Below are 19,284 nucleotides of genomic sequence, written 5' to 3'. Positions count from 1 at the left end.
ACACACGGTTGATTTTGTTGGGGGACATGAATGGGGTCTTGAACGCAAAGAGGACCGCTCTGGGCCAAGAGAGGGAGTGGGCTCGGCGGCTGGGGTGAAATTTGGATGTGGGGCTGTTAATGACCCTGGGGTTTTGTGTAAAGCTGGCCAAGGTGTTGGATGATGATGTAGAGTTTACCAGTAATGGGGAGGTTTCTCCCTCGGTGTTGTGGGAAGCCCTGAAGGCCGAGGTGAGAGGGAAGGCAATTGCATATAAGGTACATTGGATAGGGAAGCAAGGGAGGAAGGGATGCAATTGGTGGATGAGATATTGTAGGATAACGGGAAGTATTTGGAGTAGCCAACCCCAGAACTTTGGCAAACTGGAAGCTGCTGCAGGCACAGTTTGACCTGGTGTCCACAGATAAGTTGGCAAGGCAGTTGAAACGGGTGAGGGGGGCACCTTGGGGAGAAGGCCAGCAGGCTGCTGGCATGCCAGCTGAGATGGTAAGCGGCGTCGGTTCGGGTGGAGTTTTATAAAATGTTTTGTGGGCAGGTTGTTTTTTCGGCTGGTGTTGGTGAGGTGATGAGGATGCGGTGACTCGGCGAGTGCTCCCAGAAACGATGAGTCAGGCTTCCATTTCACTCCTTCTGAAGAACGATAGGGACCCGGTGAAATGTGGGTCGTACTGACCAATCCCGTTGTTGAACGTGGGCGCAAAGATTTTAGCAAAGTGTTGCTGCTCAGGTTGGACGGGTGTCTTCCACAGGTCATCGGGGAAGGTCAGACGGGATTTGTGACGGGTAGGTGATTATCTTCCAATGTGCAGTGCCTGTTAAACATGGTGTTGTCTCAGTCAGAGGGGGATGGGCAGGAAGTGACTGTGGTGCTGGATGCAGAGAAGGCCTTTGTTCGGGTGGAATGGAGGTATTTGTTCCCGGCGCTGGAGCGATTTGGGATATGGCTGAAGTTTGTGTTGTGGGTTAAGTTGTTGTACCAGGAGCCAAAGGCTGGTGTCCGGACAAATAATGTAAACTTTGGCTACTTCCGACTGCAAAGGAGAACGAGGCAGCGGTGCCCTATGACCCCTCTCCTATTCGCATTGGCAACTGAGTCTTTGGCCATTGCCTTGAGGGGCTCGTATACGTGGAGGGGGATAATGAGGGTGGGGAGGAGCATAGGGTGTCTCTGTCTGCTGCAACCTGTTGCAGTACGTCATGGATCCAGTCCCAATGATGGGGGACAATATGGGAATACTAAAGCAGTCCGGAGATTTTCCCGGGTATCAACTGAATTGGGACAAAAATGAATGTTTTGCGGTCCCCCCACCGGGGAGGGGAAGTAATTTGGGGGGTGCTGCTGTTCAAGCTGACAAACTCACATTTCAGGTACTCAGGTGAACAGGTGGCAAGGGATTGGGCGCAGCTTCGGAGGCTACATTTTACAAGCTTAGCGAGCAGGGTGAAGGCAGACCTACAGAGACGGGATACCCACTGCCGTTAGCTGGGTGAGTGTAACAAATGCTGGTTCAGTCAGCAACGTCCATACCCCAAGAACGAATAAACAAAAAAGGGAAGGTGGCAAGCATGCAAAGAGTGGTTCTACGAGGGACAGACAGTCAGGGGGTTGGGGATGGGCAACGAAGGTGTTGGGTTGGTGAGGAGTCAGTTTGAGTAAAGATGGAGGTCAGGCCCGCTCCCGTTCTCCCCAGAGGATGTCTTGGGGAACTCAGTGGTGGCGGTGACTAAAATTATGGAAGCACTTTAAAGCGAAGATGATACCAATCAGGGACAACCTTATGTTTGAACCGGCTAGGGTGGATGCCAGGTTTAGGGGGTGGGAGTATAAGGGGTGGCAATAATGGGGGCTTTGTTCCTGGAGAGACGGTTTGGGGGAGTTTGTGGAGAAGTATGGCCTTGCGCAATCAAAGGCATTCAGGTACTTGCAAGTCCGGAATTTTGCCAGGAGGTTTTCTTCAAGTTTTCCGGCTCCAAGTTTTCCACTAACCGCGTCGTTAGTGGAAAAGGTACTGTCACTGACCGGGTTGGAGGAGGGTAAAACTTCGGGTATCTATGGGAAGCTGCTGGGGGAGGCCGGGGCCTCGCTGGTGGGGATTAAGGTGAAATGGGAGGAGGAGCTAGGGGGTGAAGTGGCGGGGGGGGGGGGGGGGGGGGGGGGGGGGGGGGGGTGTGAGACCTTACGCAGGGTGAATACTACGTCAGTGTGTGAGGCTCGGGCTCAGACAACTGAAGGTGGTGCATCGGGCACACTTAACAGGTGCAAGGATGAGTCAGGTGTTTGAGGGAGTAGAAGATAAGTGCAAGTTGTGTGGTGGTCAAATCACGCTAATACTAACACACCTGCTACTAGAAACAATGGGGACTGTATTTAATTCACACAATGCTCACCTGCTCCATCAGTTCTAGTAAGACATTGCCTGTCTGATACATGGCTAGACTCTACTGCCCAGCCACACTATCGCACAAGTTCCCTACAGCTGGCAAAGTTCTGCTCCTTGCAGGCCATAAATTTGTGGCATGCCAATGCCACACAGCCGGACTCCTGTTTGGTGGGTGGGGCTGAGGAGGGTTGGCAGGAGGAGGAGGCAGGGTAGGTTGGCTGCCTTTTCAGGAAGAAGGAGCGATGGAGAAATGGTGACTGGAAGTGGATAGAGCCAAGGGGAAGCACCATGTATGCAATGGGACTGGGTACCTAACAGATTCGCCCTCCTTGGCCATTACTTACTGGTGCTGCCCAGAGAGGCACTGAGTGGGTCAAGGGGTTTCACTAAGAAGCTGAGACTCCACGGGATCTGATATTTGCTATGCTGCGAGGTTCATGGAAAGACTATCTATGGAAATGTTAGCACGAGCAAAAGAGTTATGGCAATTGACCGCCAGGAACTGCACTTAAGGGGCAGTCAGGGAGCCAGCAGAGTAGATTGGCCCAACATTTTATTTACATTCTCAGTGATGTGATCCCGAACGCTCAAAACAGAGCTGATTGTAACAACGTTCTGGGCCTGAATTTTACTGCAGGCATCAAGGGTCCCAATACTGCAGCGAAAAGTGGCTCCTGGACCCATTAAGATTGATGTACAATCTCTCAATGCTGTTGCTCCAATCAGAGGTGATGTGTTGGCTTGTGTAGGCTTGAGAGATGAACAGATACTTCCAACACAGATGAATGTTCAACTCAATTTTATTAACTGATTCTAACTAACTAACACACGATGACTGTGGGTCTAAATGATGCTAACTTGAACTAGAGACCTAAGCCTTGTCCGAACCAGTTGATTCTCTCAGCACGTGTTGCTAAGTCTGTTGCTTGGGCTGGATGAGTTCTTGTTACACTCAGAGGCAGCACCCAGAATGAGCAGGAACCGTGGTGCCCTCTACCTTTATAATGTGTGTATTTTAACTGGTGATTGGCTGCGGTGTTCGTACATGTTGATTGGTCCCTGTGTGTGTCCATCAGTGTGTGTCTGCACCATGATATATTGGTATATATTATGACAAGAGGGATGGCAGCACTGAAGCAGGGAGATGTGGTTGCCTCTGACGCAGGCAGGAGATCTCAGGAGCTCGGCCAGGTTAAGTCCAAAAAAATAGGTTCCGGAGGTCGAGGGTCAGAAAGGGAAACTCGGCTGGGGACGGGAGTGTGGGGACCATTTGGGTGGCCGGGACAGCCTTCTCTGCCTGCGTACGCCACCCCTCCCACCGCCCCCCCCGAAATCTTCAGGCCAACGGACCTTTTGGCTCTGCTAGCCCCCTGGCTTCCCGTGGGATGCCACCTCCATTAAACTAGCAGCCTCTGCAATGTGGCAGTTCTGTAAAATAGCCCTCAATTGGGCATTTACCAACCAGCTGCCCGCTTCCTTAGAGTCCCAATGGCAGATTGAGTCCGGGCATTGCATCAGCATGATGCACCGCTATTTCACGAGCCCCGCACCCCTCTACCCCATTGCTTTTCCTGCCAATCGCATGGCCAATAAAATTCAGGCCTTTATTTCAGTAAAATAGAAAACGCAGGTTAAAGGAGGTGCTTTTTCAAGGGGATATCAGGATTGTTGGTCTTAAGGACTCAGAATAAAAAGCTTTTATCGCTAGGCCAGGATTTCAAATTCTCAGTTTGTGTGGGACGGAAATACCTTGAATTTGGGTCACTGACAGACAACTATGTTGCCTCCCTTTGACCTGGAAGCTCACACCTGAACCTTACGTCCTGACACCTACTGCAGATGATGGGAGTAAAATACCTCATTGATGAGCATGCGACTCGCCATGCTGAGCCGGGTTTTGGGTCCAAAGTGACTGGTTATCATGATCCTTAAGCTGGCCTCAGAGAAAGAGAGCTGGTGTGGATAAGCCGAGAGAAGCTCGTCGACCATGAGCACCGAGGAGTTACGACAGAAGTTGGCTGTGAAGAAACGGTAACAACGTTAAGCCTTGTGACTAAAACTCTCACCATTTTCCTCATTAGAAAGGCTGCCATTTTCCTTTGACTCACACAAAGCTGCTAATATTCCCTCAATGGAAGTTGCCATAGTCCCAGAGAACCACAGGCTGATTCGTGATGGGGAATGACGCCAAGAGCACGGGTTCGATCCCCAACCCGCTGAGGTTATCCATGAAGGCCCCGCCTTCTCAACCATGCCCCTCTCTCCCCTTTTGAGAGAGAGCTGACTGGTGGTGATTCAACCTGAGGGTCACCACACCACAGGCGGGGCCTTCATGGATAACCTCAGCCTGATGGGGATTGAACCTGCGCTGTTGCCGTCACTCCGCATCAAAAAACAGCTGTCTAGCCAACTGAGCTAACCCGTGATACAAACATGCAAACAACAGCAGGAATAGGCCACTCGAGCGTGCGCTGTTATTTACTAAGACCATGGTTGATCTGGCATGACCTCAAATCTGTATCCCCCTTCCACTGCCTTTTCAGGAAGAGAATTCCAGAGACTCATGGCCTACTGAGTGGAAACATTTTTCTGCATCGCCGCTTTAAATGGGCGACTCCTTATTTTTAAACAGGGACCCCCTAGTTTTAGGTTTCCCCACAAGAGGAAATAGCCTCTCCTCATCCACCCTGTCAACACTCCTCAGAATCCTATTTGTTTCAAGGGTAGCACGGTAGCACAGTGGTTAGCACTGTTGCTTTACAGCGGCAGGGACCCGGATTCGATTCCCAGCTTGCGTCACTGTCTGTGCGGAGTCTGAACGTTCTCCCTGTCTGTGTCTGTGTGGGTTCCCTCCGGGTGCTCCGGCTTCCTTCCCCAAGTCCCGAAAGATGTGCTTGTCAGGTGAATTGGTCATTCTGAATTCTCCCTCAGTTTGCCCAAATAGCCGCCGGAATGTGGTGACCCGGAGCTATTCACAGTATCTTCATTGCAGTGTTTATGTAAGCTGACACTAATAAATTATTTAAAAAAGAAGGTAGCACGGTGGCGCAGTGGGTGAGCCCTGCTGCGCAGGTACAACATTTCTAGTTTGGTGGGGCGGGTGAAAGCTGATCTGGCAAGGTGGGATGGTCTCCATCTGTCACTGGCGGCTCGGGTACAGGCGGTTATAATGAACATGTTGCCGCGATTTCTATTTATTTTTCAATGCCTGTCGATTTTCCTGCCAAAGGCTTTTTTCAGAGAGATTGAGGAAGGATTACTTCGTTCATATGGGGAGGTAAGGTGGCCAGAGTGAGGAAGGTGCTGCTACAGAAGGGAAGGCAGGCAGGGGGTTTGGGTCTCCCGAACCTGATGAACTGCTACTGGGCGGCGAATGTGGAGAAGGTGCGGAGCTGGGTCAGAGGGGTTGATTCCCAGTGGGTCAGAATGGAGGATTGTTTGTGCAGAGGGTCGGGATTGAAAGCACTAGCAACAGCGCCGCTCCCGATAGCTCCGGGGAAATACCGAGCGAGTCCGGTAATAATAGCTTCATTGAAAATTTGGAGGCAGTTTCACCAACACTTCGGGTTTGGGCAGGGTCAAGGGAAATGCCGATTCGGGGGAACCACAGATTTGAGCCAGGGAAGTGGGATGGAAATTTTCGGAAATGGGAGGAGAAGGGGATTAAGACTCTAAAAGATTTGTTTCTTCGGGGTCGGTCTGCAGGATTGAGGGAGCTGGAAGCGAAGTATGGGCTGGAGCAGGAAGAAATGTTTAGATACATGCAGGTTCGGGACTTTGCCAGGAAGGAGATACAGAGCTTCCTGGTGGAGCCAGCCTCCACATTGCTGGAGGAGGTGCTGACGACAGGGGGACTGGAGAAGGGGACAGTGTCAGCGGTTTACGGAGCTATTTTGGAAGAGGAGAAGGCACCACTGGAAGGGATCAAAGCAAAGTGGGAGGAAGAGTTGGGAGAGGATATGGAGGAGGGGTTCTGGTGTGAGGTGCTCGTGTCGTGAGCGAGGTTGGGGCTGATACAGCTGAAGATGGTATACAGAGTGTTGTGTTATGCTGCTTCGTGTAGCATAAGCTGCTTCCTTGATGTATGCTTTGACAAAGGAAGCTCCAGGCTATGAAATGAGTTCAACGTGTTTATTGAACTATTAACACAGTACTTAAATGAGTTCGGCTCTCTGCTAATCTAGCTGTAGTAACTCAGTCTATCTTTACCAGCCTGCTCTGAGCCACGTGCTGGGTGTGATGCTGTTGATCAACCCTGATGTACTCTCTAGATGTCTGTCTGTGGAAAGCGGCAGAGCATGTGTGCCCTGTCCTTTTATATGGGATGTGAAGTGCCCCCTTGTGGTAATGCCATCTCTGGGTGTCCTGATTACCCATTGGTTGTGTCCTGTTGTAATGACCCATTGGCTGTATGTCTGCATGTCATGACATCTCTGGTGCTCCCTCTAGTGGTTACATAGTTGTAGTGTATTTACATTAACGCCTTGGGCGCGATTCTCCCAACGGGAGACTGAGTGCCGACAGCCGGAGTGAAACCCGGAGTGTTTCACTCTGGTGCGGAGGCCGCTCTTCGCACCCTATTCTCACCCCCCCCCCCCACCCCTCAGGGGGCTAGGAGCGGCGGTTCGTGAATCCCGAACGCCCGGCCTTGATGCTTGCGTCAAAGCGGCGTGCCGGGAATGACGTGGCCGCCGCCGGTGAAGTGACGTCAGCCGCGCATGCGTAGGTTGGCCGGCTCCAACCCTCGCATGCGCGGTTGCCGTCTTCCCCTCCGCTGCCCCTGCAAGACATGGCGGCTTGATCTTGCGGGGCGGTGGAGGGAAAAGAGTGCGTCTCTTAGAGACGCCGGCCCGACGATCGGTGGGCACCGATCGCGGGCCAGTCACCTCATGAGCACGCCCGTGGTGCACGATCCTCCCTCCGCCCCCCACAGGCCCCACACTTACCTGTTGTGCGCTGTTCACGATGGCAGCGACCAGGTGTGGTTGGCGCCGGCGTGAACCGGGCGGGTTCGTCAACATCCGGGCCGGAGAATCGGCGGTCGGCGTGAAAAACGGCGAGCGGCGATTCTCCAAGTGGCCTGTCAAAAACGCGACACGCCATTTTTGGGGGGGTGGGGAGAATCGCGGGGGGGGGGGGGGGGTGGGCAGGGCGGCGTGTCGTGATTCGCCCGGCCCTCCCGTGATTCTCCCACCCGGCGTGGGGAGTGGAGAATCGCGCTCCTTGTGTATATACAGTGATGCATATCACCACACTGATGACCCTCAACGTAATGCTTCATAACTCCACATGCTCCCTTTTAATTAGGAAGCAGACTTTCTGATGCTGCCCAGTTATTTGCAGTCACTCAGTCAGTCATTTAAATTTTTTGTTTGGAAACTTAAACGCTCAACACATTAAAAAAAAGCTAATTTGTTCCCTGTTTGTCTTTGTGATGTGGGACCATCAATTGTTCTGTTTTTCAATTCACCAACACAACAGAAGCACACATCAGAAGCTACACAAGCTGCAATTGTACCTGTTTCTCACTCCTGTTTTGTAGTCTGTCCACTTTGGAATTGGCAAGCGATGGCATCTCTAGACTGGAAGCCTGTTTGTGGCTGAATTAGAGACACATTTCTATTCATCCTCATTCAGCAGAAAGCTCCACTATCATGAAGCATTCAGATTAGCTCTCCGGCTGGGAGTTAACAAGACTCACCACAACTGAGAGTGCTAGTATTTCCCGCCGGCTTTGTGGGTGAGATACAGACCGGCCAGCAATTAGTTTTTTGGGCCTTGTGGAATTTCTCCCCTATCTAGCCCAAACTTAGAAATCCTGTCAACAGTGGGGAGCTGAATACGCTGGCGAGACTGGATTCTCAGAGATCGGGCCGCCATTTTGAAAGGGTACCCCCATCTCTAAGTGAGCTTGAGGGTCCCCCACATCCCCCACCCACGGGTAATGCCACGCCCTGCAGGACAAGCGAGGACATCCTGCTCTGGGGGTCACTTCGACCTCTCTTTTCAGGTGCCGCCACCCTCCTTACGGGCCCCACCCCCTTTCAGGATCCCATTGCCAGGATGATCAGTTGGCATTGCCAGGGTGCCCGAGTGCCAGAGGGAGTGCCAGGGTACTGCTCTGACCTGTCCCCAACCACAAGGGGGCACCAATGGCCTCTAAGACCCCCAGAGTGACCATCACACCTGGTCTCCGCTTGTAGAGACCAGTACTAATCGGCACCCTATTGAGGCCTCACTGGTGTGGCTGGTGACTCCCAGGCGCTGAGAGAATTCGGCATCAAGTAGGCTGCGCATATTTAAATGAGCCATTCAGTATGATTATCTGGATCACGCCCAGCGAGGAAGTGATCCAGATCTCTGTGGTGGGCTGGTTTGGGGGAAGGGGGGTGGGCGGTGCAGGGGGGGAGAGGAGGTGAGATATTTGCAACAGTTTGTTTTTAAGATAACAGTTGGTGAGTTTGGTGCACATCAAGGGAAGGGACATTAGTGCTGTTGGATAAAAGGCATCAAGTGGCATTCCTCGTACAACATACATCACCTTTGCAACATAGAACATAGAACGATACAGCGCAGTACAGGCCCTTCGGCCCTCGATGTTGCACCGACATGGAAAAAATCTAAAGGCCATCTAACCTACACTCTGCCCTTATCATCCATATGCTTATCCAATAAATTTTTAAATGCCCTCAATGTTGGCGAGTTCACTACTGTTGCAGGTAGGGCATTCCACGGCCTCACCACTCTTTGCGTAAAAAACCCACCTCTGACCTCTGTCCTATATCTATTACCCCTCAATTTAAGGCTGTGTCCCCTCGTGCTAGCCACCTCCATCTGCGGGAGAAGGCTCTCGCTGTCCACCCTATCTAACCCTCTGATCATTTTGTATGCCTCTATTAAGTCACCTCTTAACCTTCTTCTCTCTAACGAAAACAACCTCAAGTCCATCAGCCTTTCCTCATAAGATTTTCCCTCCATACCAGGCAACATCCTGGTAAATCTCCTCTGCACCCGTTCCAAAGCTTCCACGTCCTTCCTATAATGAGGCGACCAGAACTGTACGCAATACTCCAAATGCGGCCGTACTAGAGTTTTGTACAACTGCAACATGACCTCATGGCTCCGGAACTCAATCCCTCTACCAATAAAGGCCAACACACCATAGGCCTTCTTCACAACCCTATCAACCTGGGTGGCAACTTTCAGGGATCTATGTACATGGACACCGAGATCCCTCTGCTCATCCACACTACCAAGAATTTTACCATTAGCCAAATATTCCGCATTCCTGTTATTCTTTCCAAAGTGAATCACCTCACACTTCTCCACATTAAACTCCATTTGCCACCTCTCAGCCCAGCTCTGCAGCTTATCTATGTCCCTCTGTAACCTGCAACATCCTTCCGCACTGTCTACAACTCCACCGACTTTAGTGTCGTCTGCAAATTTACTCACCCATCCTTCTGCGCCCTCCTCTAGGTCATTTATAAAAATGACAAACAGCAACGGCCCCAGAACAGATCCTTGTGGTACGCCACTCGTAACTGAACTCCATTCTGAACATTTCCCATCAACCACCACTCTCTGTCTTCTTTCAACTAGCCAATTTCCGATCCACATCTCTAAATCACCCTCAATCCCCAGCCTCCGTATTTTCTGCAATAGACGACCGTGGGGAACCTTATCAAACGCTTTACTGAAATCCATATACACCACATCAACTGCTCTACCCTCGTCTACCTGTTCAGTCACCTTCTCAAAGAACTCGATAAGGTTTGTGAGGCATGACCTACCCTTCACAAAACCATGCTGACTGTCCCTAATCATATTATTCCTATCTAGATGATTATAAATCGTATCTTTTATAATCCTCTCCAAGACTTTACCCACCACAGACGTTAGGCTCACCGGCCTATAGTTACCGGGGTTATCTCTACTCCCCTTCTTGAACAAAGGGACCACATTTGCTATCCTCCAGTCCTCTGGCACTATTCCTGTAGCCAATGATGACCTAAAAATCAAAGCCAAAGGCTCAGCAATCTCTTCCCTGGCTTCCCAGAGAATTCTAGGATAAATCCCATCCGGCCCCGGGGACTTATCTATTTTCACCTTGTCCAGAATTGCCAACACTTCTTCCCTACGCACCTCAATGCCATCTATTCTAATAGCCTGGGTCTCAGCATTCTCCTCCAAAATATTATCTTTTTCTTGAGTGAATACTGACGAAATGTATTCATTTAGTATCTCGCTTATCTCCTCAGCCTCCACACACAACTTCCCACCACTGTCCTTGACTGGCCCTACTCTTACCCTAGTCAACATAGAATGAACCGCCCTCTACATTCCACACTAACAACATCAAACTGAAACTTACACTCCACATGGCATCAATATTCCATATTCTTCATTCTCCACACTTGCTCTACTTTGACTTGTGTGAAATCAGCCCTGGGATGTGGAAGAGCCCAGAGTTCCCTTCTGAATCCACTCTCTGCTTCTCTTTCCATCTTTAAGAACCATCCTTTCGACTAAAAGAAAAGTGTTGGAATATCTCTGATAAAGGCACGAGATAAATTCAGGAAGATGTTGCTGTACCAAAGCACTCCCTTCCCATTTGAAGCCAGTCCCACTCCCACCTGGCCGAATCATCGTCCCATCAGTCCTCTCTGCGTCCTCCCTCCCATCTGAAAACTAACCTCCTTGTACCTGGCGATCCAAGTAGCCTCACTTCCACGTCTCTCCCTTACGTGAGAGGTGCGTTGTATGAATGTGATATTGATGGACATGGTCTTTATAGATAGGTTACCTACATGGAACCTCGCCCGTACCTTTTTTCAGCAAGACTACTGTTGCATCACAGTTGCTGTTGTCATCCATTTCCGTATTATTTGCATTCCCGTTAGCCATGTTCACAGAAGTCTTTTTCCACTTGTTTTCGAAGAAAATTTGCATTGTGCTGTTGAACCTGTGACCCGTAAGAGCAGTCATTAGCAAAAATCCAGGAATTATTCGGGAATATAATCTTTTAAAATCAGAAGCTGATGCTACCAAATAAACTCATGTTTCCCACAATACTTGTGATGAAGGACCATGCATATTTGATTGTTGTGAGTGTTGTGGGAGGTTTTAGAGACACACAATGAGATATTAGATAAACTCAAGTCTTCCTTCAGAGGAAACACATTTGGGCAGGGTAGGTTGCTAAACAGCGTGCTTCCAAATCTCGGTGGCAGTCAATGCTGCCCTCATCCGAGTCCCAAACTACAACCCTAACCCTCACTCTGACATCCCTAGTCATGCAATCCTGCTTCACAGCCCCCAGCAGATAATATCAAAGCTGTGGCCACGCACATGGCCCATCCCCTTATTGTGAGCCTCAGCAAGGTACAAACTGTGGTCTTCACATTCGTAAAATGCAACCTTCCTTGCTGACACAGCTGGGAAAGATTGTGGATGTTGAGTTTTATTATTTGATCTTTCACGGGATGAGGGCATTGCTGGCAAGGCCAGCATTTGTTGCCCATCCCTAATTGCCCTTGAACTGAGAGGGCTTGCTTGGCCATTTCAGAGGGCAATTAAGAATGAACCACGCTTTAAAAAATAAATAAATTTAGAGTACCCAATCCATTTTCTTCCGATTAAGGCGCAATTTAGCGTGGCCAAACTACCCACCCTGCACATCTTTGGGTTGTGGGGGTGAGGCACACGCAGACACGGGGAGAATGTGCAAACTCCACACGGACAGTGACCCAGAGCCGGGTTTGAACCCGGGTCCTCGACGCCGTGAGGCAGCAGAGCTAACCCACTGCGCCACCTTGCTGCCCGAACCACACTTCTGACCAGGTAAGGATGGCAGATTTCCTTTCTTTTCAAAAAAATATTTTTATTCAAGGTATTTAACAAATATACACAAAGGGATTCAAAATGTCAGAAGAGCAACACATCAACCCAATAAACAACCACCACCCTCCACCCCCCCTGACACCAAACTCCTGCCACGACCCACCTTCCCCATTTTAATTCCCCCATTGCTGACTCCTGAATGCTCCTTGAAGAAATCGATGAACGGTTTCCCCCACCGGCCGAACCTGACCTTTTCCAGCCTCAGGAACTCTGCCAGGTACCCCCCCCCCCCCCCCCCCCCCCCCCCGCGCTTTTGGTGGCCCCGAATCACCCTCCACCCCAGAAAAATCCGTCTCCGGGTTGCAGGTACCTAAAACCATTCCCTTGCACAACTCATACAATTTCCCCAGCCCTGCAAATTTGCCCCCATGAACAAGACCTTGAAGTACTCGATCCCACAGTCGCCACCCCCGGAACCTCGCATCCAGCCTCGCCTGCACGAACCTATGGTTGTTGCAAATCGGCACCCATAAAGACATAACCTCGAACCCCAAGTGCTGCCTGCACTGCACCAACACCCTCAAAGCCGCCACCGCCACTGGGCTCATGGAATACCTGGCCGGCGAAAACAGCAAAGACGCCAACAACAAAGCCCTCAAGCTCATTCCCCTCCATGATGCCGCCTCCAACCACCCCCAGACCGACCTCTCCTCTACTGCCCATTTCCTCACCATCGCAATGTTTGCCACCCAATAATAATTTATCAAATTTGGCAACGCCAGCTGCCACCCCCCCGGCCCCCATTCCAAAAAAGCTTGCCTCACTTGCGGGGTCTTCACTGCCTACGCAAACCCGGAGATCAACCCATTGACTTTCCTGAAAAAAGGCTTAGGGACAAAGAAAGGGGGCGGAATTCTCTGTCCTCGGGAAAAATCGGGAGGGCTGTCGTGAACTCGGCTGAATTTCACGACGGCCTTGGAGGCCGTTCCTCGCCCCCTATTCTCCCCTCCCGGCGGGGCTAGGAGCGGCGCTCCGTAAATCTCGGCCGGGGGTGTCGCGCCGAGAATGACGCGGCCAGCGCGCCTAATGACGTCAGCCGCGCATGTGCAGGTTGGCCGGCTCAAACCCGCGCATGAGCGGCTGACGTCACGACGCTGACAGCTCGAACCTGCGCATGCGCGGTGGCCGTCTTCCCCTCAGCCGCCCCGCAAGACGTGGCGGCTTGATCTTGCTGGGCGGCGGAGGGGAAATAGTGCGTCCGATTGAGACGCCGGCCCGACGATCGTTGGGCAATGATCGCGGGCCTGTCCCCTCCCGAGCACAGTCGTGGTGCTCATTCCCCACCAGGCCCCCTACAAGCCCCAAACGGACATCTCCACACCCGTTTCACGACGGCAGCGACCAGGTGTGGTTGGAGAGGGAGAGAATCGCGGGAGGGCGCAAAATTTGTCAGGGGGTCCTCCCACGATTCTCCCACGCGGCGTGGGGAGCGGATAATCGCGCCCAGTTCACAAGTTCTGAAACACGAACAGAAACACTGGCAGCACCGTCATTTTCACTGTCTGCACCATCTCAGCCAGCGAAGGCGCCAAAACGTCCCACCTCAAGAAGGGGTATGGCTGATCGGCATAGGAGGGGATCCTCTGACCAGGTTGGTCAAGTGGAACTTGTGAGGGTTAAATGGGCCGGTTAAACGGTCGCATGTGTTCACGGATTTGAGGAGCCTGAAGGCAGACGTGGTGTTTTTACAGGAGACACACCTGAAATTGGGGATCAGAAAAGGCTGAGGAAGGGATTAGTGGGACCACCCGGGACTGGATATGAAGACGAGGGGATTTTAGTTTAGACGGGCAGCATGGTCGGTGCAGGCTTGGAGGGCCGAAGGGCCTGTTCCTGTGCTGTACTTTACTTTGTTCTTAAAATTCTCCTTCATCCCCTCCACCAATTGAGACAAGTTCAATCTATGCAACTGGGCCCAGCTCCACGCCACCCGCATACCAAGGTACCCGAAACCCACCCCCACCACCCTAAATGGCAACTCCCCTAATCTCCTCTCTTGCCCTCTGGGATTGATCGGGAACACCTCACTCTATCCTATGTTCAATTTATATCCTGAAAACTGCCAAAAATTCCCCCAAGATCTCCATAATCCCCCCCCCCCCCCCCCCCCCCCCCCCCCAACTGCTGATCGGGTCCGAAATATATAATACCAAATTATCCGCATACCGCAAAATCCTATGTTCGGCACTCCCCGCCCCTGCTAAAATACCTCTTAATTGGAAAAAAAACTAATCGGTGGCTCTAAATTAAAACAAAAGCCTTCTTCGCGTTCATCACCACCACCACCTCAATCTCCTGCCTCCCTGGGGGCATCATAATTACATTAAGCAGCCTAATCACATTCACTGACAACTGCCTTCTCTTCATAAATGCCATCTAGTCCTCCCCTATCACCTCCGGCACACAGTCCTCAATTCACAAAGAAAGCACCTTCACCAATAACTTGGCATCGACATTCAATAATGATATCGGACGGTACGATCCATACTGCTCCGGGTCCTTATCCTTCTTTAAGAATCAGGGAGATAGACGCCTGCGATAGAGTAGGGTGGAATCTCCTCCCTCTCCCTTGCCTTGTTATACGTCCTCACCAGCAGTGGCCCCAGCTCCACCCCAAACCTTTTACAAAACTCTACAGGGCCCTGGGGCCTTCCCTGCCTGTATTGCCCCCATGCTATCCATCACTTCCCTCAGCCCAATTGGGGTTCCCAGGCCCTGAACCCATCTCTCTACAGTTTTGAGTGCCTCCCACAACGTGGCGGCTGTGCCTCCCCCTTGTTGTTCATCTCCACATAGCTCCGAATGGCAGCCCTCACCCGCTCTCACAGCCCCTCATCCGCCAGAAGCCCCACATCTAACCTCCACTGAGGCCGTTAGGCCTCCCCTTGAACCATTCGTAAATCAACCCAATGCAGCGCGTGGTCACAAACCACAATCGCCGACGCCAAATTGGGGCACAAACGTTTACCAGGACCACTGGCATTCCCTCCAAATTTCCGACAAACTACCACATATCTACCCCCCGGATCAGACACAGTGCCCCCAGCTCAAACACCACTCTCTTGTTAATCAACACCGCCACTCCCCTCGTCTTCATAACCAGCCCCGGGTGGTCCCACCCATACCTTCCTCAGCCTTGTCTGATCCCCAATTTCAGGTGTGTCTCCTGTAAAAACACCACGTCTGCCTTCAGGCTCCTCAAATGCGTGAACGCATGTGACCGTTTAACCGGCCCATTTAACCCTCACACATTCCACGTGACCAACCTGGTCAGAGGACTCCCCCCCCCCCGCCGATCAGCCATACCCCTTCTTGAGCCACACCCCGACCCGCGTCATGCACCCATTTGGGGCCGTCCTCAGATGTCCGCCATCATTTCTCCCTTCTCAACTGTGTCATTCCAGCCGCACCCATGCCAGCAAACCCCCACTCCCCCCCCCCCCCCCCCCCCCCCCCAATCACCTACCCAATTCATTTTTTTTTCCAATTAAGGGGCAATTTAACGTGGCCAATCCACCTAACCTGCACATCTTTGGGTTGTGGGGGTGAAACCCACGCAAACACGGGGAGAACGTGCAAACTCCACATGAACAGTGACCCGGGGCCAGGATCGAACCTGGGACCTCGGCGCCGTGAGGCAGCAGAGCTAACCACTGTGCCACCGTGCTGCCTTTGAAGTCATCATTACTGAGATTAGCTTTATATTCCAGATTTTATTAATTGCATTTAAATTCTACCAAACCCATGCTGGTATCTGAACCCGTGTCCTTCGAGCATTCTGCCTGGGTGTCTGGATTACCGATCCAGTGACATTAACTCTACATCACAATCTCCACTATAGAGCTGAGAGACAAGCTGAAAGAACCCAGTAATGAGACTGACAAATTGTCAGGTCATTTTCCTACGTTTTCGTTTGGTGCTAACAGGTTTTAGTCACGAGGCTTTCAGGAGCTTTTGTTGTAATCAGACTGCAGCCTGGCAATCATCACCCTCCCCACTTTCCTCAACGCCATCATGTCAGCTTCAACAATGTCACAGTGGGCCTTCCTATATCTATGATTTGTGAAAGTGAAGGATAAACCGGAGGAAATTATGTAGGTACTGCTTTGCCAGAGCCATTCTGCACCCGCAGCAAAATCTAAAGGGGCAGCACAGTGGTTAGCACTGCTGTCTCACAGCACCAGGGACCCGGGTTCAATTCCGACCTTGGGTGACTGTCTGTGTGGAGTTTGCACTTGCCCCCAGTGTCTGCGTGGGTTTCCTATCATAGTCCAAAGATGTGCAGGTTAGGTGGATTGGCCGTGCTAAATTGCCCTTAGTGTCCAAAGATGTGCAGGTGGGGTTACAGGGATAGGGTGGGGGAGTGGGCCTAGGTAGTGTTCTCTTTCAGAGGGACGGTGCAGACTCGATTGGTCGAATGCCTCTTTCTGCACTGTAGGAATTCTATGGTTCTATGGTACAAGCAAAGTTGGCCACACCTGCATTTGTCAGAGCAGCAGTGCCTGAACGTTATACACTAAGCTTAGCCTGCTTGCTCCAAATAGATCTGCAGACAAATTCCCTAAGCACGACACTGCCATTCGCTGTTAAGGTCACAAATGCCCTTAACGTTTGTGCTTCTTTTAAACTGGCATTAGCTACATCATAAATACCTACCTGGCTATAGGTGTATAAAACACTCTCCAACATCCTGGGCAGCATTGACCAGAAACTGAACTGGACCAGCCACATAAATACTGTGGCTACAAGACTGGGAATCCTGCGGAGAATAACTCACCTCCTGACTCCCCTAAAGCCGGTCCACCATTTACAAAGCACAAGTCAGGAGTGTGATGGAATACTCACCACTTGCCTGGATGAGTGCAGCTCCAATAGCACTATTAGCTGACACCATCCAGGACAAAGCAGCCCGCTTGATTGGGACATCTTCCACCACTTACAACATTCACTCCTTCCATCACCGACGCACAGTGTGTAACATCGACAAGATATTCTATAGCAACTCACCAAAAGATGCTTAGTCGACAATATCTTCCAAACGCATGACCGTTACCACCTAGAAGGACAAGTGCAACAGATACCTGGGAACACCTCCACCTGGAAGTTCCCATCCAAACCACACACCATCCTGACTTGGAACAATATTGTCATTCTGTCACTATCACTGGGTCAAAATCCTGGAACTCCTTCCCTAACAGCATAGTGGGGTGCAGTAGTTCAAGAAGGCAGCTCACCACCACCGTCTCAAGGGCAATTAGGAATAGGCAGCAATTGTCAGCCTAGCCAGCAACTCCTACATTCCGTGAAATAATATATTTTTTTAAAAAGCCCATTGCCTGGTTTGCTCGAGCAAACTATTTAATCTCTTACTTGAAGGATGACCGACAACAACATAAAAGGATCAAGCTATGATGGAGAAGATTCTTAAAAAATCTCCATGGGCTTCTTAGTTGCATTTATGCAGCTCAAAATAATCCATTGCACCTGGCTCCTACCTCTGTAAATAGGAAAAAAACAATGTTCAGCAGCTGAACATACTGGTTTCCTCGGAAGTTGCTACAATTCCTTCATTTTAAGGCATCTCCCTACCCAACCAATACTGTACTGTCTGATCTCTTATTGACCAAGGCCATTCTGTGGATTCGTGCTCATCTGAACAACACGATGTGGCTATCTGTGGCTATCCACCAGTGCCTCAGAAGGCACATTAAGGCAGTGCTCCCGATGACTGGATAGATCCAAGGGCATCCCCACGTACATTCTGGACAAGGTTTTAACAGTTGCTATTTGCTGCATGCTGCCTGATCTTCTTTTTCAACAACGTGGTAGCATCAAAGAGATGAAAGAGGTGCAGGACAGTCTGGTTTTGGGTGTGACAGCAATTTGACACGGTTGCTCAGGATAATCTTTTCTCTCAGCTTCTAAATGTCTTTGTCTGTAATTGGCTTAAATGTTCCAGAACATCCATGACTATCACATTCCTGCCACCTGGAATATGTTTACAAGTCTTTGAAAGAGTGCGTTCACTTAGCTTTAGTGCTGTCTATTGACACAATGGGCGAAATAGTCCGGGGCCGCCAAAAATCCCGCCTTGGCAGAAATTCTCCGCCACCTGGGAATTGGTGGGGCGGGAATCACGCCCCACTGATCGGCGAGCCCCCTGCGGCGATTCTCCGGCCCGCGATGGGCCGAAGTCCCGCCGCTAAGAGGCCAATCCCGCTGCCGTGGTTTGAACCACCTCTAGTGGCGGTGGGATCGGCGGTGCGAGCAGGCCCCCGGGGTCCTGGGGGGGGCGCAGGGCGATCGGACCCTGGGGGTGCCCCCACAGTGGCCAGGCCCGCAATCGGGGCCCACCAATCGGCGGACGGGCCAGTGCCGTGGGGGCACTCTTTTTCTTCCCACCGCCGCCACGGCCTCCACCATGGCGGAGGTGGAAGAGAATCCCCCAGCGCGCATGCACTGGTGATGTCAGCGGCAGCTACACCGGCGCATGCGCTAACCGGTGAAGGCCTTTCGGCCAGCCCCGGCGCCGGGCATCAAAGGCCGTTGTTGCCGGTTTTGGCGCCAGTCGGCATGGTGCCAACCACTCCGGCGTGGGCCTAGCCCCTCAATGTGAGGGCTTGGCCCCTAAAGGTGCGGAGAATTCCGCACCTTTGGGGAGGCCCGACGCCGGAGTGGTTGGCGCCACTCCGCTACGCCGGGACCCCCCGCCCCGCCGGGTAGGGGAGAATCCCGCTCAATGTTATGTGCGTGTGCTCCCTTCCACAGTATGGTTCCTTTCTGACAGTGGGCAGTATATGGGTTTTTAACACCAGTCTCATATTGTCCTAGGGGCCATCCATTGGGGCAGGAGTAAGAGGTGGCTCTTGCTCTCGCTTCCTGGGCAACCTGAGCCTGCAGACATTTCTGGCATCTGTGCACTCATCAATCGGGCAACAATGGTCAGAAGGCCTATGTATGTGAGGGATATAAGAGACAAAACCATCATAACTTTTGTGGG

The 19,284-nt window shown here is 51.5% G+C and overlaps 1 protein-coding gene across 2 annotated transcripts in view; it reads right to left on the bottom strand.

The window, feature by feature from the left end:
* Window positions 1-19,284, bottom strand: part of slc24a3 (solute carrier family 24 member 3) — a 498,180-nt gene that overhangs the window by 27,379 nt on the left and 451,517 nt on the right. For both annotated transcript variants that reach the window (XM_038805855.1, XM_038805865.1), the window contains 2 exons: window positions 11,210-11,346; window positions 4,239-4,399 (listed from right to left, as the gene is read on the bottom strand). In XM_038805855.1, coding sequence (XP_038661783.1) covers window positions 4,239-4,399; window positions 11,210-11,346 — 298 coding nt within the window. The remainder of the gene's footprint in view (window positions 1-4,238; window positions 4,400-11,209; window positions 11,347-19,284) is intronic.

Source organism: Scyliorhinus canicula, chromosome 1 (assembly GCF_902713615.1).
Source record: "Scyliorhinus canicula chromosome 1, sScyCan1.1, whole genome shotgun sequence".
Taxonomy (NCBI): domain Eukaryota; kingdom Metazoa; phylum Chordata; class Chondrichthyes; order Carcharhiniformes; family Scyliorhinidae; genus Scyliorhinus; species Scyliorhinus canicula.
This window is presented reverse-complemented; position numbering and strand designations above follow the sequence as displayed.